At 36.9% G+C, this 24,470-nt stretch overlaps 1 protein-coding gene across 5 annotated transcripts; it reads right to left on the bottom strand.

Annotated features, from left to right (window-relative positions):
* Nucleotides 1-11,581: 11,581 nt before the first annotated feature.
* LOC111905928 (uncharacterized) lies at nucleotides 11,582-17,032 on the bottom strand. 5 transcript variants are annotated; one of them, XM_023901657.2, is made up of 16 exons: nucleotides 16,699-17,032; nucleotides 16,467-16,606; nucleotides 16,224-16,284; nucleotides 15,850-16,065; nucleotides 15,492-15,767; nucleotides 15,260-15,418; nucleotides 15,048-15,173; nucleotides 14,887-14,931; nucleotides 14,600-14,707; nucleotides 13,384-13,532; nucleotides 13,038-13,161; nucleotides 12,826-12,900; nucleotides 12,432-12,737; nucleotides 12,258-12,350; nucleotides 12,020-12,179; nucleotides 11,582-11,944 (listed from the first exon to the last, which is right to left on the bottom strand). In XM_023901657.2, the coding sequence occupies exons 1-16, from the start codon at nucleotides 16,912-16,914 to the stop codon at nucleotides 11,730-11,732; spliced, it is 2,469 nt and encodes an 822-aa protein (XP_023757425.1). In that variant the 5' UTR covers nucleotides 16,915-17,032; the 3' UTR covers nucleotides 11,582-11,729. The 5 variants fall into 5 exon arrangements, with proteins under 5 accessions (XP_023757425.1, XP_023757427.1, XP_042754544.1 ...); XM_023901659.2 differs by lacking the exon at nucleotides 16,699-17,032 and having other exon boundaries at nucleotides 15,850-16,114; nucleotides 16,224-16,368; XM_042898610.1 differs by lacking the exon at nucleotides 16,699-17,032 and having other exon boundaries at nucleotides 15,850-15,991; nucleotides 16,224-16,368.
* Between the last annotated feature and the right edge of the window lie 7,438 nt (nucleotides 17,033-24,470).

Below are 24,470 nucleotides of genomic sequence, written 5' to 3'. Positions count from 1 at the left end.
TTACTAACGGAGGATAGTTTGGATCATCTTCTGGATTCAATTCAGCTTCCACCTCTTCTTCAAATTTTGATTGATCATCTTCGCCTTCGTCAGTTGCATTCTCTTTCTCTTTCTCCCCCTCGACTGTCGAAGTGTAATCTTTGTCAGCATTAGAGTTTGCAGTTCCTGTGGAATTTGGTTTCTCCCCCTCTATTGAACTACTACTTGTTGGTTTTGGATCAGTACTTTCCCCTTCATCTAGACCTTTATGTGTTGGGGAGGGAATAGGATTCTCCCCCTCAACAGAGACTTCGGTTGTCTTTGGTGCTGTGGAGCTTTCCCCCTTGAACCTTAAATCTTTGTTTGGAGAGCCAGTTGATGACGTAGCACCTTTAGATTCACTTTCCATCTCTTTGGTAGCTTTGTCTATGACCTTTTTGAGATTATCGATTTTGTTATCTGTTGCTTTCGCCTATGAATGAATCGCTTTCTTTGGTTCATCAAACAGTCGAATGTATTCCTCGAACAAGTTGGATATTGGAACCGAGATTTGTCAAGATTCTGGGAATATGTCACCAAGGTCACCTTCAGTCCTCCGAACCTTTTTCATATAATTGTCATCAAATGTGACATAATAAGTCTCTTCAATTCTTTTGGAGCATTTATTCAACACTCTGTATGCTTTTGATGACAGAGAATAACCCAGAAATATTCCCTCATCGGCTCTAACATCAAACTTATTTCGGTTCTCTTTAGAGTTGAAAATAAATCACCTTAAACCGAATATGTGGAAAAATTTGACATTAGGCTTCCTAGTATTTAAGATCTCATACGGAGTGATTGAGAATCTTTTGTTGAGCAAGGATCGATTCTGAGTGTAGCAAGCAGTGGTAATTGCATCAGCCCAGAAGTATAATGGTAGTGAGGCGAAACTAAGCATTGTTTTGGTTGCTTCACATAGAGAACGGTTTCGTCTTTCAACAATCCCATTCTGTTGTGGTGTATGAGGGGCCAAAAAGTTGTGAGTTATCCCCTTATCAGTCAGAAAGTCCTCAAAATCCTTGTTTTTGAATTCCAGACCATTGTCACTTCTGATGTTCCTCACCGTCTTCCTCACTTGTACTTCCACTTTTTTGATAAATGTCTTCAACTGAGGGGTTGCATCTGATTTCTGTTTAAGAAAGAAAACCCAGGTGAAGCGTGAAAAATCATCTACAATGACAAGAATGTACTTACTACCACCGATACTCTCGATAGCCGAAGGTCCACACAAGTCAAGGTGCAATAGTTCAAGTGTTTCAACTATCTTCGTATTTATGCGTGTAGGGTGGCTCTTTCTGCTCTATTTGCCCATCTCACATGCAGCACATAGATTCTCCTTATCGAACTTGAGAAGAAGGAGACCTCGAACGTGGTCACCAAGCAACAATTTGTTGATATCTTTGAAGTTCAGATGCGATAGGCGTCGATACCATAACCAGCTTTCATCAGTATTCGCCTTTGACAGCAGACAAATAGATGGTGTACCTCGAATTGGATTTAGATTCAGAAGGTACATTGCTCCCTTACGTTCAGATTTCAGCAGAACCTTCTTGGATTGTTTTTCAATTATCTCAGACCCTTCATCATCAAATGATACCTTCAAACCTGTGCCCACAACTAATTGTGACACGTTGATGAGGTTGTGTTTCAATCCTTCTACATACGCCACTTTCCTAATTAAGAAGTCTCCATTGGTTATCATGTCATATCCCTTGATTGTTCCATAAGAATTGTTTCTATACTTTACATATCCACCATCTTTTAGGGACCAAAACTCCCTCAGCTCTTCCTTCCTTCCTGTCATGTGACGCGAGCAGCCACTATCTATGTACCATTCATCATCGAACTGCTCGTCACTGATTACCTACAAATTTAAGCAGATTTAGGAACCCAAAGTTTCTTGGGTCCTGGTGAGTCTTTCATAGAAAAAGGAATTACAGCAGAAATAACAACCAAATAAGTTTGTTTAATAAGAGTGGTTTGATCTTTTCTTTTAATTGTATATACCTTAATTTTGGTTTTATCTTGTTTAAATTTGAATTCGTTGGTTAGTTTTTTTGATGACATGTGGCACCTAGGATTAGCTGGTGATTACTTATTATGGATCCTAGAATCAAAAGTTAGCTTTCCTTTTCCCTTGATATTTATCTTGAAATTTGCTTTACTTTGAGGTTTGTTGTAACAGAAATTTGACTGAGGACAGAAACTATGTTTAGAACTAGTAGGAGGACCGAAACTTGACTTAGGACCGAAACCAGTCTGCGGACTGAAACATGACTTTCGGTTCTTAGACTTGGAATAGTAAGAACTTGGGCTGAAATTTTCTTTTACTATTTCCTTTCCCTTGTCCTTTGAGATTTTATTGGGAGGAACATAGTTGAAATTTTGCGAATTCCAGTAACTCTTTCGCTCATTTAGATTCTTTGCATATCTTTGATTTCTTAAGCATTTTTGCTCAACCAGTTCCTTCTGTGATTTGTGCATGTTGAAGCTTGCCTTTTGCTTGTCTCTTTGAGTTTCGGTTGTTTTGACTTGAGCTTTCGGTTCTTCTTTTGGTTCTATAGGAATATGTTTGGTTCCACTCATGCTTGGTTTGTCAGAACTTGAGGGTTTATTTAAGGGTTCAGCTGCGTATCTTCCTTTAACTCTCCAAGAGGTCTGCTCAGATAAGCCTACTGTTTCGTCTGCATTATCTATGGGAGCAGACCAGAAGAAATCTTCACACCCTTCTGCATTGTCTTTTTCCACCAAGACTCTTAGTTCTGCTGTTTGTCTAGGTGTAACTCCTTTAGCTGCATATACCTGATTCGGCACAGTTTGAACCTTTTGAAAAACCACAGCTTTTTCTTTGAGTTTCTTCTCCTTATCCTTTGCTAGACGAGCAAATTCCACCGAATTTTCTGAGATTAATGGTTTCTCATTCTCAGTTTCGCTCTTCATAAACTCAGAGCAATCAACTACATCATCGACAGATATCTCACTCATCTCACTTTCTTCATCAAATTCAGACGTATTTTCTAAGTTTATTTTATTTTCAGAAGCTAGTTTGGCATTTGATTGGTCAAATGAGTGAATTGTTTCCGACTTAATTTTCAACTTATCATTTTCATCTAAAATGTCTTTTAACATACATTTGTGTTCCTTTGAATCAATGAAGGTTTCTATTTTGTCCAGACCAATTTTGTATGACATGGACGTCTCTTCGGATGATACTTTTGATTCACATTCTGCTATTACCTCGTCTTCCTTAAATTCAAGAAATGGCAAAATCATCTTATGAATTTTCTTTCCTATCTCACAACTTAAATGCAATTGAGCTATATTAGTATATAAACGCTTAGCAATTAAACAGAAAACATTTCTTTGTTTTAAAAACTTTAAATTGTCTCTTTGCAAATAAATACTTTTGTCCCTAGCTCTAACTAACTCCGCTTCCTTCAGCTCAATCCACATTCTTCATTCTTCACTTTTTGAAGACACCCTACTGAGTTGGTCAGTTAGGTTAGAATTCGCTAAGCGAGTTTGCATGAGGCTACTACTTAGGTTAGAAAATTTAAAGTTTAATTCAGTTAATTCTTCTTCATAATCTGTTTTTGGAATTTTAAGAGATTCAAGAATAGATTGTACCTTTTTGATCAGCCGATCGCAGTTGTTGATCTTCTCACTCACTGGCTTGGCTGCAAAACACTTGTTCTCGGTCAGGTTCGGTTCCTTATCCGCACTTTCGGTTGATGGACCAGCAGTGACAATTAAACACTTTCCAGACGAACCTTCTTCCTTTGCCACATAAGCCTTTCCATGAGTGGGCCTTCTAACCTCTTCATCTTCAGAGTCAGTTGACCACACTTCTATGCCACCGAACTCATCTTCCCCAGTATTCTCCTGTACAATCAAGGCATTCATTGAGCTGTTAGTCGCCTTCTTCTTCTTGATTTCTTCTAACTTGCGCATATAGCACGCCTCATCATCTTCACCTTCTCTCTCTTCTTAGCCATTTTCCTTAACAAGCAATCTTTGGTAAAATGGTTCTTGTCGTGACAGTAATTGCAGTCGTATCCAGAGTCTCCTGCAAGCTTGCTCTCCTTCTTTTCATCATCCTTTTGAGAGGAGTTCTTTGCTTCATCTTTAACCTTCTCATATCTGTAATTTCCCCGCCAGTTTCGGTTCTTGTTGACAGGAAATTTTCTTCTTGCAAACTTCTTCGGATTGGATATCATCAAAGCTTATTCTTCGCTGGTCAGATCACACTCAGACATATCAGTCTCTTCCTCATCTTCTAGGATACTTTTTCCTTTTCAGACAAGAGCCAGATATCCCATACCAGAAACTACTTTCGCTTCTTTGGTTACCACGCTTTCATGGGACTTAAGTATTCCCACCAATTTCGCTAGAGAGTAGGATTTGAACTGTTCATGTGCTTTCACAGTTGATACAACGGCCATCCATTCTGGTCTCAGCCCATTCATAAAAGTTACTTTCTGCTCGATCAATTTCCTCTTTATTCCATGCTTGATCATCTTACTCAGGAGATGATTGAACCAATCGAAAGTCTGTATGAGTTTTTCCTCTGGTTTCTGTTCGAAACCTCCAAATTAAGACAGCAGCAAGGTTTGTATGGAGTGTTCCAAATCTTCATCGGTCGAATAGAGCTCTTTCAATCTATCCCAGATTTCCTTGGCTGTTGTGCATGAACCAACCAACCGAAAGGTGTCAGATTGCAAGGCGAATCTGATCATCCTCGTAGCCTTTACATTACAAAGCAATTTGTCTTTCTCGTCCTGCGGCATCTTGTCTATGTCCGCCACCAGCTTGTTGTACTCCTTTTGGGACTTGACAGTAGTGTTCGTTCCTGAGTGAACAAATGGCCCAAGCGTGATAGCTTCTGTTAGACCGTGAATTTCAAAATAATTTTTCGCATAATATAAAAACATATTCATTTAATTTTCATAAAAACATCAATGTTTGAAACTCCAATCCATGTCATACAAGAATCCCAAGATCACATAACATAAAAATCCCATGTGTGTGTACTGATCAAGCCGGCGCCTTCCCACGGTCATCACTAGTACCTGAAACAAATAACACCAACACTGTAAGCACAAAGCTTAGTGAGTTCTCCAAAATACCACGCATAACACATATTAGCCACTCGAGGCTATAACTTTGTGGGTCCGTAGACCCTACTCTGTGAACCCTCCGGTTCTAACTCTGGGAACCTTCCGGTTCCAACTCTATAAACATGCACAGCATAAATCACATAGAAAATAATGTAGTACAACACATAACATACATATAACATACAAATACTCTGTCACATAACTCTGATTACCTACTCAAGGTAAAGTATAGTGAGAAGACTCACCTCGCGTATCTCGATAACTTGCAAATCCCGGAAATCACTCGCGCTCGATTCCCCGAGCTATAATCCTCCTATAACACAATATATCTCTAATTAACACTTTCACAACTAAGGTTGACTCCCTATCAAGTCAACATTGGTCAACTCTGGTCAACGGTCAACGGTCAACTTTGACCGGACTCGGCGAGTGCACTAGAGCGACTCGGCGAGTCTATACGTGTTCACTGACTCCCTAGAATCCTCCCTTGACACGTCGAGTACTTCCCTGACTCGACGAGTTCCACCTGGCATGAATCGTGGGGCCACCACGACTCAACTCGCCGAGTCTCAAGAACAACTCGGCGAGTTCTAGCTTGACTCAGTCCACCTGTCAATCCTCTCTGACTCTCCCTGACTCACTGACTCAACCCCTTAACTCGGCAAGACCACTCGTTGAGTGGTTATGGACAATCTTCATGCTACTCGCCGAGTCTGTTCTTCGGACTCGGCGAGTCTAAGCCATGCATGAACTCAAACTCACTCCTGAGGTCAGATCCGTTCCAGTAACTCATAGATCCAGTCCTTCCAAGCACATTCATCACGTAAAGTTACAATCTTGGTGCTCATGAAAAGGTCCAAAGGCCTTATTTGATGATATGGTCTCTACGATGCTATTCTAAGCTCATGGCCTCCATTAACACTCATAAAGCTTGGGGGAAAAGAGTCTCTAGACCTCTTTGGGTCCAGATCCAAAGCATCAACACAAGAAGAGGCCAATTACTCCATGAATCATTCCACAAAGAAGCCATAACTCTAAGATTTACACCAAGGGCTGAGAAAGGAACGAATGGTTACCTCAAATGAAGTCTCTGGACTCAGGAATCACTGGATTAGCACCTCCTTTGGTCTCCTCTTTCCTTGATCCTCTTCTATATGCAAAATCACCCACAAATAATCAAGGATCTTCCTCTTCTCTCTCACAAAACGCTCAAGGACTCTTTTAGGGTTCTCTCTGGGGTTGGTGGCCGCAAATGACGGCCATAAGCCCCTTTAAATAGGTCTCATACCCTGAAATTTAGGGTTTCATTAAACAGCGTGGACTCGCCGAGTCCACCTTTTGGACTCGCCGAGTCCGGACGCGAACCCTTTCCCAAACCGCGATCATACTCGGCGAGTTTGAGCTCCAATTCGCCGAGTCTCCTCACAAAACACCAAAATTTAGAAGAATAAAATAATACCTGGGAATCCGAGCTGTTACAGCTTCCCAGATGAGATAGCCATTGTCTTCAGAACCAACTACGCAGTCTTCGAAGTGATGTGCCCATACTTTATAGTCATGAGTGTAGAGTATGGGTATTCTGGTTGTTGATCCAATGCTATTTGAGATGTTGATGGGGTTTGTTTGCGAATCTTCGTGAGACATGGTGAGCTACTAGAATCAAACCTGTAAACTTGAGATTACGGTTTTATCAGAAACAGAGTTACCATCGATATAAAGAAGACAGCTTCTATTTATACGATAGAAGCGGAAACCCTAAAGTATTCTGAATACAAAATGAATGTGTATTGATCACACAATCTCCTGCTCTGATACCAATTGTTAGAACAAAGTTCTATTAGGATCGTATGATTCTATGCAAGTTAATAAACAAGAACGTAATAAAGAGCACGAGAATGGTGTTGAATATGTCGAATGATTAATGCTTTAACACCTCAGAAGAGCTCGATAAAGAACTTCGACTGTAGAGGTGTTTAGGGTTACAATATTAAATGTAAAAAATCAACTACATATCATGCATACATGCATGCATATTTATAGTAAAACCCTATTAGCTAATCTAGATAAACACGAATGGACAGGCCCAATCCGGATACAAAACTTAAGGCCCAAGACGCAACACAAACGGACTCAACAGTTTTCATGCGTGGAGAGGGGATAAGTTAATAAAAGATGCAACTTTATGCTATTTGGGACCTAAGAAGGTACAGATATGGAACCATATCACTGTGATAGGTCCAGATCCAAGCTTGATTCCATTTTCCCCCAATAATGACCATAATCATCCAAATGGAGATCTAAGACTTCAAGGCTTAATATGACAAATTAATACCTCAGTAAAGTGCCGAAAACGAAGTAGATGTTGGATCTGATGTTTCTCCCTTGATCCTTCTTCCTTCAACTTGAAATCCTTCCCAAGATTCACCAATTTATCTCATCAAGGCTCTCACTTCTCTTACAAGAGGGTTTGCGGCTGTGAACAGTTTCTAGGGTGCAAATGGGAGGCTATGGAGGCTGTTAATGATGTTTATATAGGGGGGAAACCCTAAAATTAGGATTTTCCTTAAACAGCCCTGACTCGCCGAGTTGGGCTTTCCAACTCGCCGAGTCTCTTCCAACCCGCGTCCATGATACACGACCCTACTCGACGAGTTGGACTCCCAACTCGCCGAGTCCATGCATATAACCTCCCCAGTTGGCAAATTTCCAACCAATACCCGAAAAAGGCGTTACAAAACACAAAATGCTGTAACAGCCCGAATCTCAGGTATTATTAAAATTATGTTTTTGGGGTGATTTAAGGGGGGGACTCGGCGAGTTGGAGCCTAGACTCGCCGAGTAGGATCGCAGACTTGGTCGCGGGATCGCGACTGGACTCGACGAGTCCAGGTATGGACTCGGCGAGTCGACGCTGTTTAGCGGAAACCCTAACCGTTCAGGTTTGGGACGTATAAAAGGGACCCATTGGCCGTCATTGTTCGTTTTAACCTTCTGAGAAGAACCCTAAATCGATTTAGTGCAGCTGGAGCAAGGATCTTAGGCCATTGTTGGTTATAGAAGAGTAGTGGTGCAAGGAAGAGGAAGGATTGGCTAAAAGAGCAGCAAGGGGTCACATTCTGAGGATTGGGAATACAGGGAATACATCATCCAGGTAAGAATTCGTATATGCTCTGCTATATTGATGTATTTATGAAATTAGGGTTTATAGAACCCATTTAGTGATTTGATGAAGTAGTGCCTTGTTACCCCACGATTATAATCTTGTAGTAGGACCCTTAGAGGTCCAGAAGGTCCCATGCATGTGTATTTCGGGACGAGACCTATCTCAGGGAGCAGTTACTCGTCTGCATGGCATGGACTCGCCGAGTTGTTCTTCAGACTCGGCGAGTAGCTTGAAGGTTTACTGGGACTCGCCGAGTTGTTCATCAGACTCGGCGAGTGGAGTCGGGGTGGCCCCGCGATTTTCCCAGGAGTAACTCGTCGGGTCGAGGAGGATACTCGACGAGTAGATGAGGAATCCCAGAAGGATGGAGGACGTCTAGACTCGCCGAGTCGCCATGGTACTCGCCGAGTCCGGTCGAGTTGACCGTTGACCGTTGACCAGAGTTGACCTAAGTCTGACTTCTTAGGGATAGTCACACTTAGAAGAGATAAGTATTAATGAGTTATGTAATGTTATAGGGAGGTTGTAGCTCGTCGGTTGTGCACGAGTCATTTCAGGAGTTGCTAGCTTTCAGCTTATACGAGGTGAGTCTTCTCACTATACTGTACCCGGAAGGGTTTGACTGTGTGACCGGAAGGTCGGATATGTTATGTGATATGTATGCTATAGGTGGTAAGTTAATTGTTATATGTGCTATGTATGATATGTGGGCCGGAAGGCAATATGTTATGGGCCGGAAGGCGATTATGTTATGGGCCGGAAGGCGTTGTAATGAGGACCGGAAGGTCAGGGCCTGGAAAGGCGTATGTGCGTAAGTGTATATTGGGGGAACTCACTAAGCATTTATGCTTACAGTTGTTGTGTATGTATTTCAGGTACTAGCGAGGACCGTGGGAAGGCGCCGGCATGATCGATACACACTGGGGATTGTTTTTATGATCTTGGGATATTGAATAATTGTATTGACTGAATAATTAAACTATTTATGCCTTGATTTTAATGGAAACAATTATGTTTTAAAAATGAAAAATTTGCTTGAAAAATTTGAGTTGTTACAAATGCATACCTTGCTTATTATAGATTATTGAACTTCAATATTCTATTGACAACATAAGACTTTCATTTACACTAAAATAGAGAACAAAGGATCACTAATTAGACAAAAGAAGTATTTTGTTTTGGATTAGGATATTTGTTTCTATAGAAGTAAGTATTTATAGGCTAACTACACTTGTGTGAAGGGAATTTCAAAAGTCAAATTAAATCCTATAAGTTGAATAGTCTTGGAAGTTTCAAATGAATGAGATTCATTACATTGAAGGTGAAAGAGTGTGGGGGTTTCAAATGCATGAGGTGTTGGCAAATTTTTATGAGGGTTTCAAATGCATGAGATTCAAAGAAAAATACTAGTTTTATAAGTATGTATGATGTATGATATGATGATAATGATGATATGATATGATAAATATATTATACAGAAATATATAGAGTTAAGAGTTTCAAAATGATTTGATAAAAGAAAAAATGATTCCTAAATTATTTAAATTATCAACCACTGTTTGTAATGTAACATAATTTAATTTACAACTTTATGTTATTTTTAATTATTATTAAAAATTAATTTAAAAATAATTTAATTGAGTTGTAGTTATTATAAAAAATAGTTTTTGGACATCTTTTATTAATTCAACTTTTAGATTTAAGATTTTTATATTTATCGTATTTAATATTTTCCCTTTAACTATTTTAAAAAAATATACGTTGAATTTTTACAACTTTATTTGATATTTTAGTTTAGGTTTTAATTTTTACACTGTATTTTTAAATTTATTTAATAAATTAATTTAAGTTATGTATTTAACATTATATTGAAATCAACAAATTTAGTATATCATATTTGATAATTCAAAAAGTATTTTATTTATGATAATGTTTCTAACTAAAAACATATTTAAGTTAATATATTAAGTAAATTATATAGAAATATAAAGAACTGAGAGTTTCAAATTGACATGGTGAAAGGAAAAAATGTTTCATTTATAGTATAGTATGATATAGATAGACGAGGGTGTCACATGCATGTGTATTAGCACCACACCACATAGTCTAATTATAAACCCGACACAATCCACTAGGGTGAGTAAAATCATATACCAGGAGTAATTCATAAGAACGGGATTAGAATTACAAACAAATGTGAAGAACTAAGTTTAACATATGGGGATGGGTATGTTATTATATGTTATGAAGGTGTCACATCAATGTAAGGCATGGTACCTTAGCAGCACACCACATATAGCCTGATTATAAACCTGATTTAATCCACTTGTGTGAATAAAATAATATACCAAGAGTGATTCGTAATAACAGGATTAGAATTACAAACAAATGTGAAGATCTAAGTTCACAAATGCATAAAATAAAAGCTTACAAAAACTCTGGTACAACTAATCTAAATATTATGTGTACTACTGATATAAGGAAGTCATCATCAAATCTTTACAAAACTAATATGGGGCTATCATTTACACTTGATCGTCTAAATTAATCTTTTGAGATGTTTTCTTGATAAATGATAAATATACATCCATCAAAAAGTTGGTAAACTCATCCCACCGTTTTGACTCCAATATATAGGGTATAGCTTCCAGTTGAAAATCGATATCCTTCCGTTTTATTCGCTACCGATCATGACAAATATCAAAATTAGGAGAAGATTAAAAAGTATGTTTAATAGATTCCATATGCATTTTTTATGAGTAGGGAGAATTCAATTTTTCTTATAAAATAATAAAACGGATATTCTTTCACCTTCTGCGGTCTGACGTCATTTTAATTTAGTTGAGAAATGTTATGTAGTTTCAATTTTGGAAGCTATACCCGACACAATCCACACCACATGGTCTGATGTCATTTTAATTTGGTTGAGAAATGTTTTTCTACATAATACATTTTGTATTTGTATTTAATAAGATAGATTAATTAGTGAAATATCTTATACAGTTATATACCCGACAAAGACAAGTGATTGAATCAACATGGTTTATGTAAGCTATTGTAATAGTAAAATAAAAAATAATAATAATAAGTTATATGTATAAATGAGGATATTAAAGAGAGATGCTCCAACAAGAAAAAGTTGGAAAGAAAGACAGAGTATGGCCAAAATAAAGAAGGAAACTTTTCAGGGATTAATTGACATGAAAACCTGATGCCATGACAAGACAAGACGTATAATATCTTCGGAAGGAATCAACAACTCGTTACTAAATTCCAAATCTCAAAACAATTCCTATTCCTTTTTTTATAACCACCTTTGATTAAACGACAACGCTTCTTCATGTCAAATCATAATCATTTCATTCCTGATTCCCCTTCTTTTTAAACAAATTCTAATAAACTAGGGAACAAAAACGTAAATTCACCATTCATTTTTTGTTTAAGAGCATGTCTCGCAACTCTTGGTTTGATTTCGGCTTCTCGTCTCCACCTTCTGTGGTGGAGGTGGCAGCTGATGGTGGTTCGTTGCCGAAAGACCACCCTAGCGGTCTCACGTTTCTAGGAACAGCAAAAGTGTTTTTTCCCTTGAGCTCAACTTTCTTGTGCCCATGCTCACCGGAATTTGTATCATCACCGCCACGCCCTGCCATTAAAAATAATTATTTTAAATAAAAATGAGGAGGGCATTTAGGTATTTTTGTTTGTAAAAGAGAGTGACCTTGTTTTGTTGAATTCCTATCATCCCCAAAAGACACTTTTCTTTTGCCTTTAGGATCCGAACGCACAATGGTCAACTTCTTCCCAAGAAACGTCTGTTTATTCTTAGCCACAGCTGCCTCAAGGTGTGCATCATCACAGAAGTCCACATATGCTAATCCCTTTATTTTATTTATACAACAAAAAAATATATTCAAAAAATAAATACAACATAAATTTTAAAAAAAAAAAATCCAAACCCTTGATTTTTTAGTGAGCTTGTCCTTCAATATTCGAATCTCTCCAGCACCACCAACATCACTGAAGAAACCACGAAGCTCCTCTTCATTTGCCTGCAAAATGTCACAATTAGCCCTTTATAACAAACAACATTTCATTCATAGAGATTTTGTAAGCAGAAATTTTAAATTTGCCTTGGGGTTGAGATTTGAAACAAAGGCAGTGCATTTGTCAGTGTATAGCTTGGGTTTCTCAGGTGTTGGGTTTTTGATTTTAGGTTCATTTTCACCATGAGCCATGTCTTTGTCTTTTTGGGTAACAGATTTTTCCACTTTATTTGCTTTATCCTTTTGACGCTTAGCTGGCGGATGTTCATTGGATGCAGCAGCTGAAGCAGCCGCCTTTCTTTTTTCACGTCTATTTCTCGTAGGAGGATCCTCTACCTCATCTGTTTCTTGCTGTAACTTATACAGCTGTAGCTCCTGTAGTCTAGGAGTCACCTGATATAATTAATACCAAGGTCATATGTAGAATAATACAAGTACAAGTAAAGAAGAATATTGAAATTAGAATAAAAACAAAGTGTACCTTTTGTGAAGCATGATCAAAATCTTCCAAACTACCAAATTCCCTCTCAAACAGAATCCATGACTTGCATATGTCCTGAAAGGAATATCAATAAATAAAAAAACAAAAATGGAAGTAGGTTGCTATTTTTGGTAATTAATAAAAGTATGGTGATGATATTATGTGTAAAAGAGATTGTTATTGATATTATATGTTGGATTGGAGAAGTGTACCTCAGAGCCTGTCCCAGGAAATCTCATAGTATAGCATCGCTTATACAGAGATCTAGCTTCCTTTATGTGGGCCATCTCAGTTTCCATTGATATATACCCTTTCCATGCTTCTATCATAGATCCACTGTAGAATACAAGTTCCCAGAAACACCATTAACAACACAAAAACTTTCTACTTGGAAAATACAGAATAGCACAATGTACTTCTAAGCCCTAAATGTTCTTGTTCTGATTGAACTCTTTTACAAACAAAAGTTGATAACAGTATATATATATATATATATATATATATATATATATATATATATATATATATATATATATATATATATATATATCTTTGAACCTGTTTTTAAGCAAACTCTCCCATACTCCACGGGCTGCAGTTATATCTTTCCCAATACTAGACTCCAAACGGGCCCAGTAGCTATGTATTTGCAACAAACTGTATGTGTTGCTGTTCTTTAACTGTGGTGACAAATAATCAGATGCCCTCTGAAATAGAAATACAACATAAAACTATCATAAGCTTACAACCAATAACATAATTCATGTAAACAGTAAAACAAATAGTCGTATATGCAACTTGCTGAAGTAAAAAGAGTAAATAAAAAGGCAAAAGTCAGGTAGCTAAGTCATTTTGTATGTTTTTGGATCTCTTAAAAGCATCTCATCTTCTATTTGTTTGCAACAAAGTAATCAAAAATAAAGGTGATGTTTGTTTGTTTGTTTGGCTCTTAAGTCTTAAACCACTGACTAAATCAATAAGCCACCAAGGCATACTCGTCCCTATTCAGCCCAAATTGTTTTCCCAAAATGCCCTTTAAGGTGTTATTGTCTTTTTTTCTAATGCTTTTCGGGTGAATAAACCAAATTTAATCATTGCTTTTGTTGAAAACTTTTAATCAAATACTATTATCTTGTTGATTTATTATCAGTTGTTTCTTTTTCATCAGTTTTTGGATGATAAGACCCTTAACTAGTATACTTTTGAACTTGAGGTTTTTAATATAAGACAGATTAAATATTATATTATTTAATTATATGAATTATGTAATACTATTAAACGAGTTGTAAGTAGTTAAAAATCACATATTTTTCTGTTTAGTTGTTTACAAAATAATAACTCAATAGTTGCATACGAAAAATAATTTTCCAGTATTTGCTAAATACTTCAGTTGAATGTAATACAAACCACAAAAATCAGTCTTCAACTTTCATGCATCCCTAGTACTATTGCAGCATACACATATAGCAGCACCTCAACATAATATTTTTCTGTTCTACTAACAGTCAATCTGCTTCTATAATGACACCTGGCCTCTTAAAGTACATTTTATTCTAACATTCCCTTACCTCTCAAGTAGTGGTGTTCACATCAGATTTCTCCTACATAACAGCAAAACTATGTTCCTGAGTCATGTATTATGTATATATATACATCCTAAAGAAAGGCAATAAGATACATTTTCTTGATACAAAGATGATAGAGTAACTAACTATGAATCTGTAGACCTGAGTCATGTAAATGAAGCTGATTTTCACAGTATATAGCGACAAACCTGAAAAGTATCCCTTATCAAGACAAAATCCAAGCCATTATCCAGTTCCTTGGCAAACGTGATTCTCCTCCTCAATCCATCAACTCTTGTGAGAAATATGTCTACATACTGAAAATAAAATCCACTTGTTAATTGTAATTCACCACCATTCATGATCACATCTCAACTCTATTTTGACAAATACAATAAACACACAAACACGATCTACATAGCCATGTTTATGATAGTATACCCTTCATATTAAATGATTATACAAGGATTAAAAAAGCTGACAAGTATGTTGATACCTCATCTATGGTAGAAAACGTGCATTGCAAAGATCTTTCAAAAACCTGGATTGGGTGAAAAATCAAATTTAGTGATAATTCCACTGATTCGATTGAAGAAAAATCATAAACATCTTTCCAGTTAGCACTTCACTAAGAGAAAAGAACAAACAGAAACATACATCAGAAAGCTCTTTCTCAGAACCATGACATCTTTCAAGGTATAGCATGTATCGAACCCATAGCTCTCCAACCCATGGACAATTCCTTGTAGCCCTATCATAAATATCCCTCAAAGTTTTATCTGCCTGGTAATTAAAAAAATATATAGTATCATTATAGTTTAGAGTGTAAAAATTTTAAACCACAAAAACAAGAATATATTAACTAAAACCTTTAGGGTCTTATTAAGGTAGTTAGTGTAATCAATCCAGAGATCACTGGATATAGGAAATTCGGTTATTGCACGTTCATATAAGCTTTTAACTCGAGGTTCATATATGCTTTTAAATCGAATAGGATCTCCAGATGACTGTTCAAATTTCAGATAAGCCTGCAGTAACAAAAAAAATATCATTAGGGTTTAGGGTAACAATATCAGTGATAACTAAGTCAAAACTGTGCACCATAAAGCTTTGAAGGCGCTCAGTATCAGTCTCATCACTTTTTACTATCTTTTCTTCAAAGTCAGCACGTAAAGTCAACATCTCTAAAGCCTTCTGATATGTGGAAGCAACTTGAGGGGACAATCCATCTGTATTGCTGCTACTGACATCAAGATTATTCCCATGTTTAGACTCCCATGTCTTGTAGGTCAAAAGAGTTGACTTTAAGTCCGAATGAGTAATTGACAACTGGCGATGATATATACTTCGAATCCTTTGAACCTGCTTTTCCCTCAACTGTGAAACAAACAAAAGATCAAAAACTGTAAAGCATTCAATGTGCTAAAGAAGAGCAAGAACAGTTGAATGATGTTCATACCTCAGAGTCTGTCTTATCCATGCCATCTAGGATCATTTCCTCATAACTTCTGTATGCTTCCCATATTTTACAGCCTTCAGTAACATGCAATCCACATGCAGTAAGAGCTCGTTCAAATAGATCCCTTGCCTTTGAGATTCCACTGGGTGAACATTCACGGACAGAAGAATCATATTTTTGAATGAAACTCAGGTAGTCATACCACAGAGAAACGGACTGCAGAAAGCAATCAATCGTTTCAGTTTTGATGAATGACAATTCACCACTGAAGATGAAAATCAGCATAGTCAAAACTCAAAAGACAAATTTCATAGCCATGAATGTAACATTAAGAAGGGCACTGAAACAAAAATTTAAAAATGTGTGGAGCTTACCAAGTAATCAGATACTCCACGCTCATATAGCTTCTCAACAGTTGGAATTGCCCCCTCATTCCTGCATTATGTACAACAAATTATAACCAGTCACAAGTTCTATTTTCTGATGGTGTTCATAAGGTTTTGAATGTGCCTATGGTTCCTGCACACGACAACGAATCCTCATTCTAATCATCCGACATCCTCTTCTTCTTGAATGAAAATAAAAGTTGGTACAAAGAAGAGGAAACAATAGCCTACCCAGAAGTCAAGGTGAGTGAAATTTCGTCATTTGCCCATTGCTGCCACATTGCAGGAGTTAGCGGGAACAACTCACTCATGGCCTCCCTTGCTAGCCGCAGCTTATCAATATCGCCTTGTTTCCTCAAAGCCTTTATATACTACATATACACACCATACATTAGAACAATACGTAATAACTACACTCAGTTTCAACACATAACTCCAAACAAGTAAAAATAATCAGACATACTTGAACATGAGCATCGTAGTTGGCTGGGTTTGTCGAGAGCTCCGTTTCTAGGGTTTGTAATTCGAGAGCAGCTTGAGCTTCGTCGTCCGACTCCGAGTCGGAATCGGAACTTGAGGCAGACTGGTTATCATTAGGGTTATGAGGTTCGGTTACAACATCCATTGGATCCCCGTCAGATGGTGGTGGTTCGGATGATGTAACTAGGGTTTCGTCCATTTGGTGATGTTGTTGGTGTAGCGATACTGGGAGCGGCCGTATGTTGTAACGTCGATGCGTTTGATTTGCTAGCGACCGCCGTTCCACCGTTTTAATGCCGTTCCAATACGACCTCTAAATGCAATTACTAAAATTATATTAGTTTTACTCCGATCGATCTTCAAAAATTATATTAGTTTTGATTGGTTTTTTAACACCAAAAAACATCAGGTTGGTTGAAAATTGAAATGCAATTACTAAAATAGTATTAAATAATCACCATATGTTTTAACTAAAAGGGAAAAACTCAAAAAAACCTATGTATTATACCCTAATACTTAAAATAACCCCTATATAATGTTTTTTTTTTGTACAAAATAACCATTATTATTTCCAAAGCCGTTTAAAATACCTTCTTTATCCGGAAACCCTTCGTTACATGTTCTCAGCAATCAACATGGATTTCCCTTTAGTAAATCGGCCCCCTTTTTAACCTACAACAAAATTCATTGATGTAAATAAGACCCTCTTTAGCCCAACACTTCTTTAATTTTGATTTTGATTTATATTTCAATTATGTTTTTGATTTGGTTCTCGGGTTTCACATGTGATGTTTCAAGTAGGTGACGGTGGTTAACCGATTGTTGGTTTCGTGGTGATGGTTGAAGGTGATTATTGGAGATGTTTCTTGTAGTTGTGGTGTCGATGGTTCTGGAAATATAGTTGGGTTCTTGGTTTTTCGGATTTAAGCAGAAGCAAAAACAAGTAATGGTGTTTCTCGAGTTTAATAAAAAAAACGAGAACTTTTTGTCTTGTTGCACGTTCTCGATGGGGACAATGAACAGTGTTGATTCTTCTTCTTTCAATCTTGATGGTGGATGCTGGAAATTGAAAACGAAGCAGCAAGTGGCTTAAGGTCTTGATAGTGATGATGTTTTGAACAAAAAAAATGAAGAGCAGCAACAAGTCTCAATGGTTGTGATGTTTGGAACAAAAACGAAGAGCAGCAACAAGTCTTGATGGTGGTGGTGTTTGGAACAAAAAGGACGAAAACAACAAGTAAATGTTTCTTTCCTTTTTATGTTGTTGCAGGTTAAACAGGTAAACAGAAGGTGTAAGTTGTTGGTTCCTGGTTTGGTTTTTCTTTACTGTTCAGATTTATTTTCCTCTTCTTTTTTCTTTTTAATTCACAATGGCAGCAGAGAGGTGATGTGGTGGTTCAGAGAGGTAGCAACAAAAAAACTTATAACCTTTTTCTTTTCCTCTTGATTTGATTTAACAGAGGGATCTTCTTAGGTTCTTGAAAGGAGATGCAACCAATTTTGTTTTCGGAGGTGGTTGAGGTGGTCTTGGCTTGAAGTGAAACAGGGGTATTTGGGGTGGTCACGGTGTAGAGGAGGTGGTGTAAACGGAGAAAGGAGGGTGTTCGGTTATCTTTCTTTTGTTTTTCTTGTTGCAGCTACGGACGAAGAGGATGATGAATAAATAATGAAGAACACATATAACACCCAGTACTATTCATTATCTTCTTCATAAAACCTCATCACCACCACCTTACGGGAGAAGGTTTACAGGAATATAATCACAATTACACTTACACCTTATATTACTTCAAACCCACATAGACTTCACCTATTATCACCGTGAACATGTAAACCACTTCCATCAAACCATATTAAAACCTCCTGCATGAAGAACACGTAACACCCAGTGCTATTCATAATCTTCCTCATAAACCTCATCACCTTATACCTCTATTTTACCCACTATAAACACTTACTGTTATTGCCAAGAACAAGAACAAGAACAAAAAACCACATTGATCACTACCTCATTCACCACCGTACCTTCAAACCACCACAAACGTTGTGTCACCAGGATAACCGGTCACAAAGCATAAAAACAATCAAAGTTAGAAAGCATAATGGTTAACTCGCACCAAATAATTATATAAGGGTTTTTTTAAGCATTGGAATATAATACATAGGGTTTTTGTAGGTTTTTCCCTAACAAAAATAATGATAAAATTTGCCATTAATGTTTTAGCTCTGTCTTCGTATGTTCAATAAGACCATATTGTATATACCCTATAATTTGTCAGTAATGTTTTTATTTTTGTCACCTGTAACGACGTGAAAGTTTAAAGCAAATTTTTCATTTTTAAAATGAATACTTTTCATAACACTTGTAAAACAATCTCATTTGTTAAATTTTCAAAACATAACTCCATATTTGAATAATTAATAATCCAGGATCCTTAAAACATAACTCTTCCTCTGGTGTGTACAATCAAGCCAATGTCGTCCCGCTAATATGAAAACCTTAAACACATAACACATAACACTATAAGCACGAAGCTTAGTGAGTTCCCCAAAATACCACATAAAACACATATTAACCACTCGAGGCTCTAACTCTATGGAACCTCTGGTCCTAACTCTGTGGACCCTCTGGTCCTAACTATGTGGACCCTCTGGTCCTAACTTTGTGGACTTTTCGGTCATAACTTTGTATACTCTGAAACACACACACAGCATAAATCACATAGAAATAATGCAGTGCATCACATCACATAAAATAGCATACAAATACTCTGTCACATAACTCTAATTACCATTCTAGGTAAAGTATAGTGAGAAGACTCACCTGACAAGCAGCAAGTAAATACCCTCGCACTCGAAACTCGAACTTGCCTCCGCCTAGCACAAAAGATCAATATCTCAATCAATACTCTTAACACGACCCTAATAAATGAGGGCTATTCCTCTCTCTCTAACTCTTGAGTTGGGTAAAAGACCATTTTACCCCCCCATGGTCTCCCTTACTTATGTTGACCAACCCCCATAGTCAACAGAAATCAATCTCATGTCAACAATCCATGTTTGACCCGACTCGTCGAGTCCACTCACATCCTTAGAAGTCTCGTGAAGGTCCAGCTTAGCTCGTCGAGTTGACCCTCAACTCGTCGAGCTATCGCATGCTCAAGCTTATCGGGACAAACCCTGACTGACTCGTCGAGTCAACTCATGGACTCGACGAGTCCCCTCGGTCTGATTCCTCATTCAGACGTCCAAAGTCAGATCTCTCATCCCAAACCCTAGATCTAGCCTTTTAAGACAACAGAGACACATAAAGTCTCGACCTTTGCGTTCATGCATGGCATAAATGCCTCAAAATGCCAAAACAAGCCCTTCTTAAGGTGTTAAGCACAACAACCCTCATATGGATGAATAAAGTTGGGACCTTTGGACTCTTGGGACCTCATAAGGTCCAGATCTGAGAACTAGGCTTCTAGCTAATCCGTTTTACTCAAAGCCCCAAACCAAAGGTGGTAAAAGCCCTAAAACTCCAAACACATGAGATCTAACCAACAATAATGAGAAAGGTGCAGACTTTTACCTTCCTCAGAATCTCTGGACGATCTATCACTGGATCCAACTTTCCCCCTCTTGATCCTTGCTTGATCTCCTTCTCTTATTCTCAAATGATGCACTAAAAATCCCAAGATAGCTTCTTTCTCACTTTCTAGCTCAAATGACCTTTAGGGTTTGCTTCCAGGGAAAGGGTGGCCGCAAATGAGGCCATAAGTGCCTTTAAATAGGTCACAAACCCCGGAAATTAGGGTTTCTCTTATCAGCGCTTACTCGGCGAGTCCCTCCTCTGACTCATCGAGTCCACCCATTAAGTCCACGGGAAAAACCCGGCTCGACTCGGCGAGTTGGACCCTCAACTCGTCGAGTCTCTTCTTTAATCACAAGATCAAACTACACGATAATACCCCTAAAAATCTGGATGTTACATGACCTTTTGTTCACTAAGACCATCCCCATGCCAAAATGGTGAAGAGCTTCTTGGCCAACAACACCGCCGCCATAAAACTATATATGGTGCTAGTATATTATTATGGTGAAGAGGAAAGACGATAAGAGGGTTGCAATAGAGAAGAAAAAAAGTGATTGGTTGTGGTGAAATATGGTATGGAAGACGAAGGTGGCACTACAAGGCACACGAGGTGTATGCACGCTTGTGATGCATGTCCACATGGCTACCACGAAGCCTTCGTGATATGTATACAGCAAGGAATAAACATCAAGAATGTTAAATTAAGGGTTAATGTTATTGTTACTATTACCTATGGAACTATAAGTTTTTATCTTATTTAATCATTAATGTTTTTTTCTTGTATACTAGTGCACTCCTTATTCCCCGGTTTCACTAGTGTTATAAACGTGAGTATGTCCACATAGATATGTTGATTGGATATAACTTTTTGACAATTGAAAAAAATGAGCTCTAGATCAGTCACAGTTGCACATCTTATTCTCTAGGCTGCCACCTTTTCTTCTTCTTCATGTATCCCTCCTATTTTCCCATTTGTTGGTTTCATGATTGCACCAAAAGCCATAGTATCTGATAACGATTAATGCAAGTCAAACATCAGTGGTTGAATATGCAATTTAATACATCAATGAGCTCAACTGGACTATAGAGGGTCTGCGACCAGAGGTTTTATCTTGTTCAAAATCGCGATGATTCTGTTATTCTACTTATGTCATCGGAGTTTCCAATTGGGAAGTTGGACTCAATCTTGGAAATAAATCAAAGGGGTCAATCATTTGTCTCAAGGGTTTATCTCTTGCTTCTAGGTAAATCAAGGTTGGTACATAACATAGTGTGCCTCTGTCTAGAAGCATCACTTTCCCACATGTATAAATCATTTAATTATTAGGAATATGATGGAGACAATGGTATAAATAAATAGATGCAACTTTTTTCAGTGTAAAACAACATAATATGTTGTTTCCATAGTATGATGCCTCTGTGAAGTACTAAAACTAATAGTTTTTTAGCTCCTTGAACTCTTTTGAAAAAAAAATCCTAGATGATGTTTATTGGTTTATCATAAAGGATTTATGTTCTTGTATCTAATGGCGACAGATTATAATGTTCTTACTCATCATTTATCACGTTATTCGTCTTCTGCTCTTAGAGTATGGTTGTTTATTTCAATTAAATATGGATTTATTGGTTATTCACAATTGATGCTTAGATTAAATGAAGATGATGATGTTTTTGCTGAATGGATTGTTATTTTTTTAATCTGAAATGATTCGGTGGTGGTGATGAGAGTTCTATTTTGATTCGATGTAAGCATGGTAGTAACGAGAATTCTATTTATTCATCTCGTCTGCCGAGTGGTGGCGGGGCCCACCAGGTCCTTCGATTGGAGCCGAAGATAAAGAAGGATTCACGGATGTTATGTGTATGGGAACATGTGTTGCGATTTTTTTGTTTTGGTTTTGGAGATTTTTCTTCCATTGAATATAAACTCATGTATTTGGTTTGTTCTCCTTTTGTTTCTAGCATCTCCTTGGATTTTTCATCGGTGGTAACATAAACACTCTAAGCAACTTCATATGAATCCACTGGAACTTTTTTTTTCGTGTGTAATTATTATTGAACTTTTGATTTATGGGGTATCATATAGTTTAGATGTCGACAAAGGGAAGGATCTTAAAATTTGGAGTCTGGACGAGATGGGGATGAGCGTTAAGAGCTAGTTTTCGCCAGTAATAAGGGTTGGGTAGGATTGGGTGGTCTGAATGACAACGACCTTTAAGACGGAGTTAACGAACTTTTGATTGCAATGGTTGGTGTTGTTAGGGTGGTGGTTTGAGTTTCTTTTGTAGATCGATTTTCAACATGATCAATAATTTTAGCAATAAGATAATTGGGTACTGGTAACTTATCTTGAACATGTTGCGATGGTGATGTTGATAATGGGGACGGTAACGGTGACGATTGTAGGCTACAGAGCTATTGCAGGTTATAGTAAACAAGGTAGTCCGAAACAGAAGCCTGAAAGCTTATCTTGAGTCATGTTTTTTCGAGTTATGGAAGATTTTAATAAAAGATAGTATTTTCAAGTAAACTATAACAGAATTGGTTGAAAGTGGAAATTGTTTATGTAATTTCATTTTTCCTTTGTCGGTTTTTGTATTCATGTGTGTGTTTGTTTTTGTTTATGAGAGAGAGACTTGTTTAAGTTTTGTGTTTTATTTTTATTATTTAAGTATTAAAATAAATATGAAAAATAAAAAAAGAAATTAAATTGAGAAAATAGTCATTTCGATCAAAACCACATAAAATTTCTTAATTTTGGATTTTTTTTTCAAACTATATGGACCAATTTTATAATTTTATCTTTTTTTATTAATAAAAACAGTTATATAAATTCAAAATGAAACCGGAATTTTAACACGTCAAAGGATTGCAATTACGTTCACAGTCTTAATGTAATTCATAATTTTCATAATATTGGGATTTTGTAAACAATAAAATTCATTAATAATTAAAGTGAATATTTTTGATAGTTGGTTGTCAAATAAATATTAATATTGAAACATATAATCAAGAACTACTAAGTTGTTGCTAGAAAGTGTTGCAAGTATTTTGAGTATCTTGGAACCCATGATATGAAGGCAAAACGATATCGGTATGTAAGTTGAAATGTTTATAAAATTAAAAATACGTTCAAATCGACAAATATTTTCTTGCAATAATATTTTGAAGAAAAACATATTAAATAAGGTATTTTTAAAAATAAATCTTAAATAATTAAGAAAATCATAAACCAAAGGAAGGAACGGTTGCCCGGTGAATCATTTATAAGTCTTTAAAAATAATTAAAAAACTTTTGAATGTTCTTTGAAAAACAATTTTGAATATAATCTGTCATTTATAACCTACAGAGTTCAATTTCTCGTTGGATACCGAAATAAATGTTTTTTTTTTTAAATTATAAGTCCTTAAACACCATTAAAAAAAAAAAAAAAAAAAAAAAAAAAAAAAAAAAAAAACTTAGAACAGAAATTAACACAGTTACACTCTAATTTAGCAATTTGCTCAATTATATTCAATTGACCAACCGGAATTGAACTCCACATTCGTTATACTGTTATACTACACAGGGACTAATATTAAATAAATTATATCTCAGAGGAGTTAAGTGTATAATGCTGAGTTGCTGACGTCAAATATCATCATGTCATTTGCAACGGATTTTCCCGCTTTCTTATATCTGCTTGAAACCCTTCACAGAAACCTGCAAATCACTTCACGCAACACACAAATTTGATCGATCTTCCTCCCCTTCGTCTTCTTCGTTCTCTATCCTTCACAGGAGTCAAGAAAATGGAGCCAATTCAACCAAGAGACAAATATCCGAAGGCTAAAATTGAAGAACCAAATCTGCGCTTACCCAAAGCGTTGCTGAAACCTGATGGTGATCCGAATGATGATCTCTGCTATATGAAAATTTTCGGTAAGAAGTTGAACATATATCTACGAAACTGTATGATGTCACCGTCATTTCTTATGTATTTGCATTTCAACTTTCGTGTTCAAGAAGGTGGTGGAATGTCGATGTTTGTTCGCTTTTCCTTTTTTCTAATTTCTCGTGAGGTTTCTTGGTGAATCTAGTTTACTTTTCAAGCGATTTCTTCTGGGTTCGGTTTCTTGAAGTTAATCTTTGTATTTAAACAGTTCTTCTTGTTTTTGATATCAGTGATCTGATA

This window comes from Lactuca sativa, chromosome 9, assembly GCF_002870075.4.
Source record: "Lactuca sativa cultivar Salinas chromosome 9, Lsat_Salinas_v11, whole genome shotgun sequence".
Lineage (NCBI taxonomy): Eukaryota > Viridiplantae > Streptophyta > Magnoliopsida > Asterales > Asteraceae > Lactuca > Lactuca sativa.
The sequence above is the reverse complement of the archived record's forward strand: the minus strand, read 5'-3'. Positions and strand labels throughout refer to the sequence as shown.

Coding starts and splice junctions, on each gene's coding strand:
- LOC111905928 (XM_023901657.2), bottom strand. CDS start 16,914: ATGGACGAAACCCTAGTTACATCATCCGAACCACCACCATCTGACGGG. Junction 15,419..15,491: donor AGCGCCTTCAAAGCTTTATG/GTGCACAGTTTT, acceptor TTGTTACTGCAG/GCTTATCTGAAATTTGAACA. Junction 13,533..14,599: donor TGATAAGGGATACTTTTCAG/GTTTGTCGCTAT, acceptor TTTCTATTTCAG/AGGGCATCTGATTATTTGTC.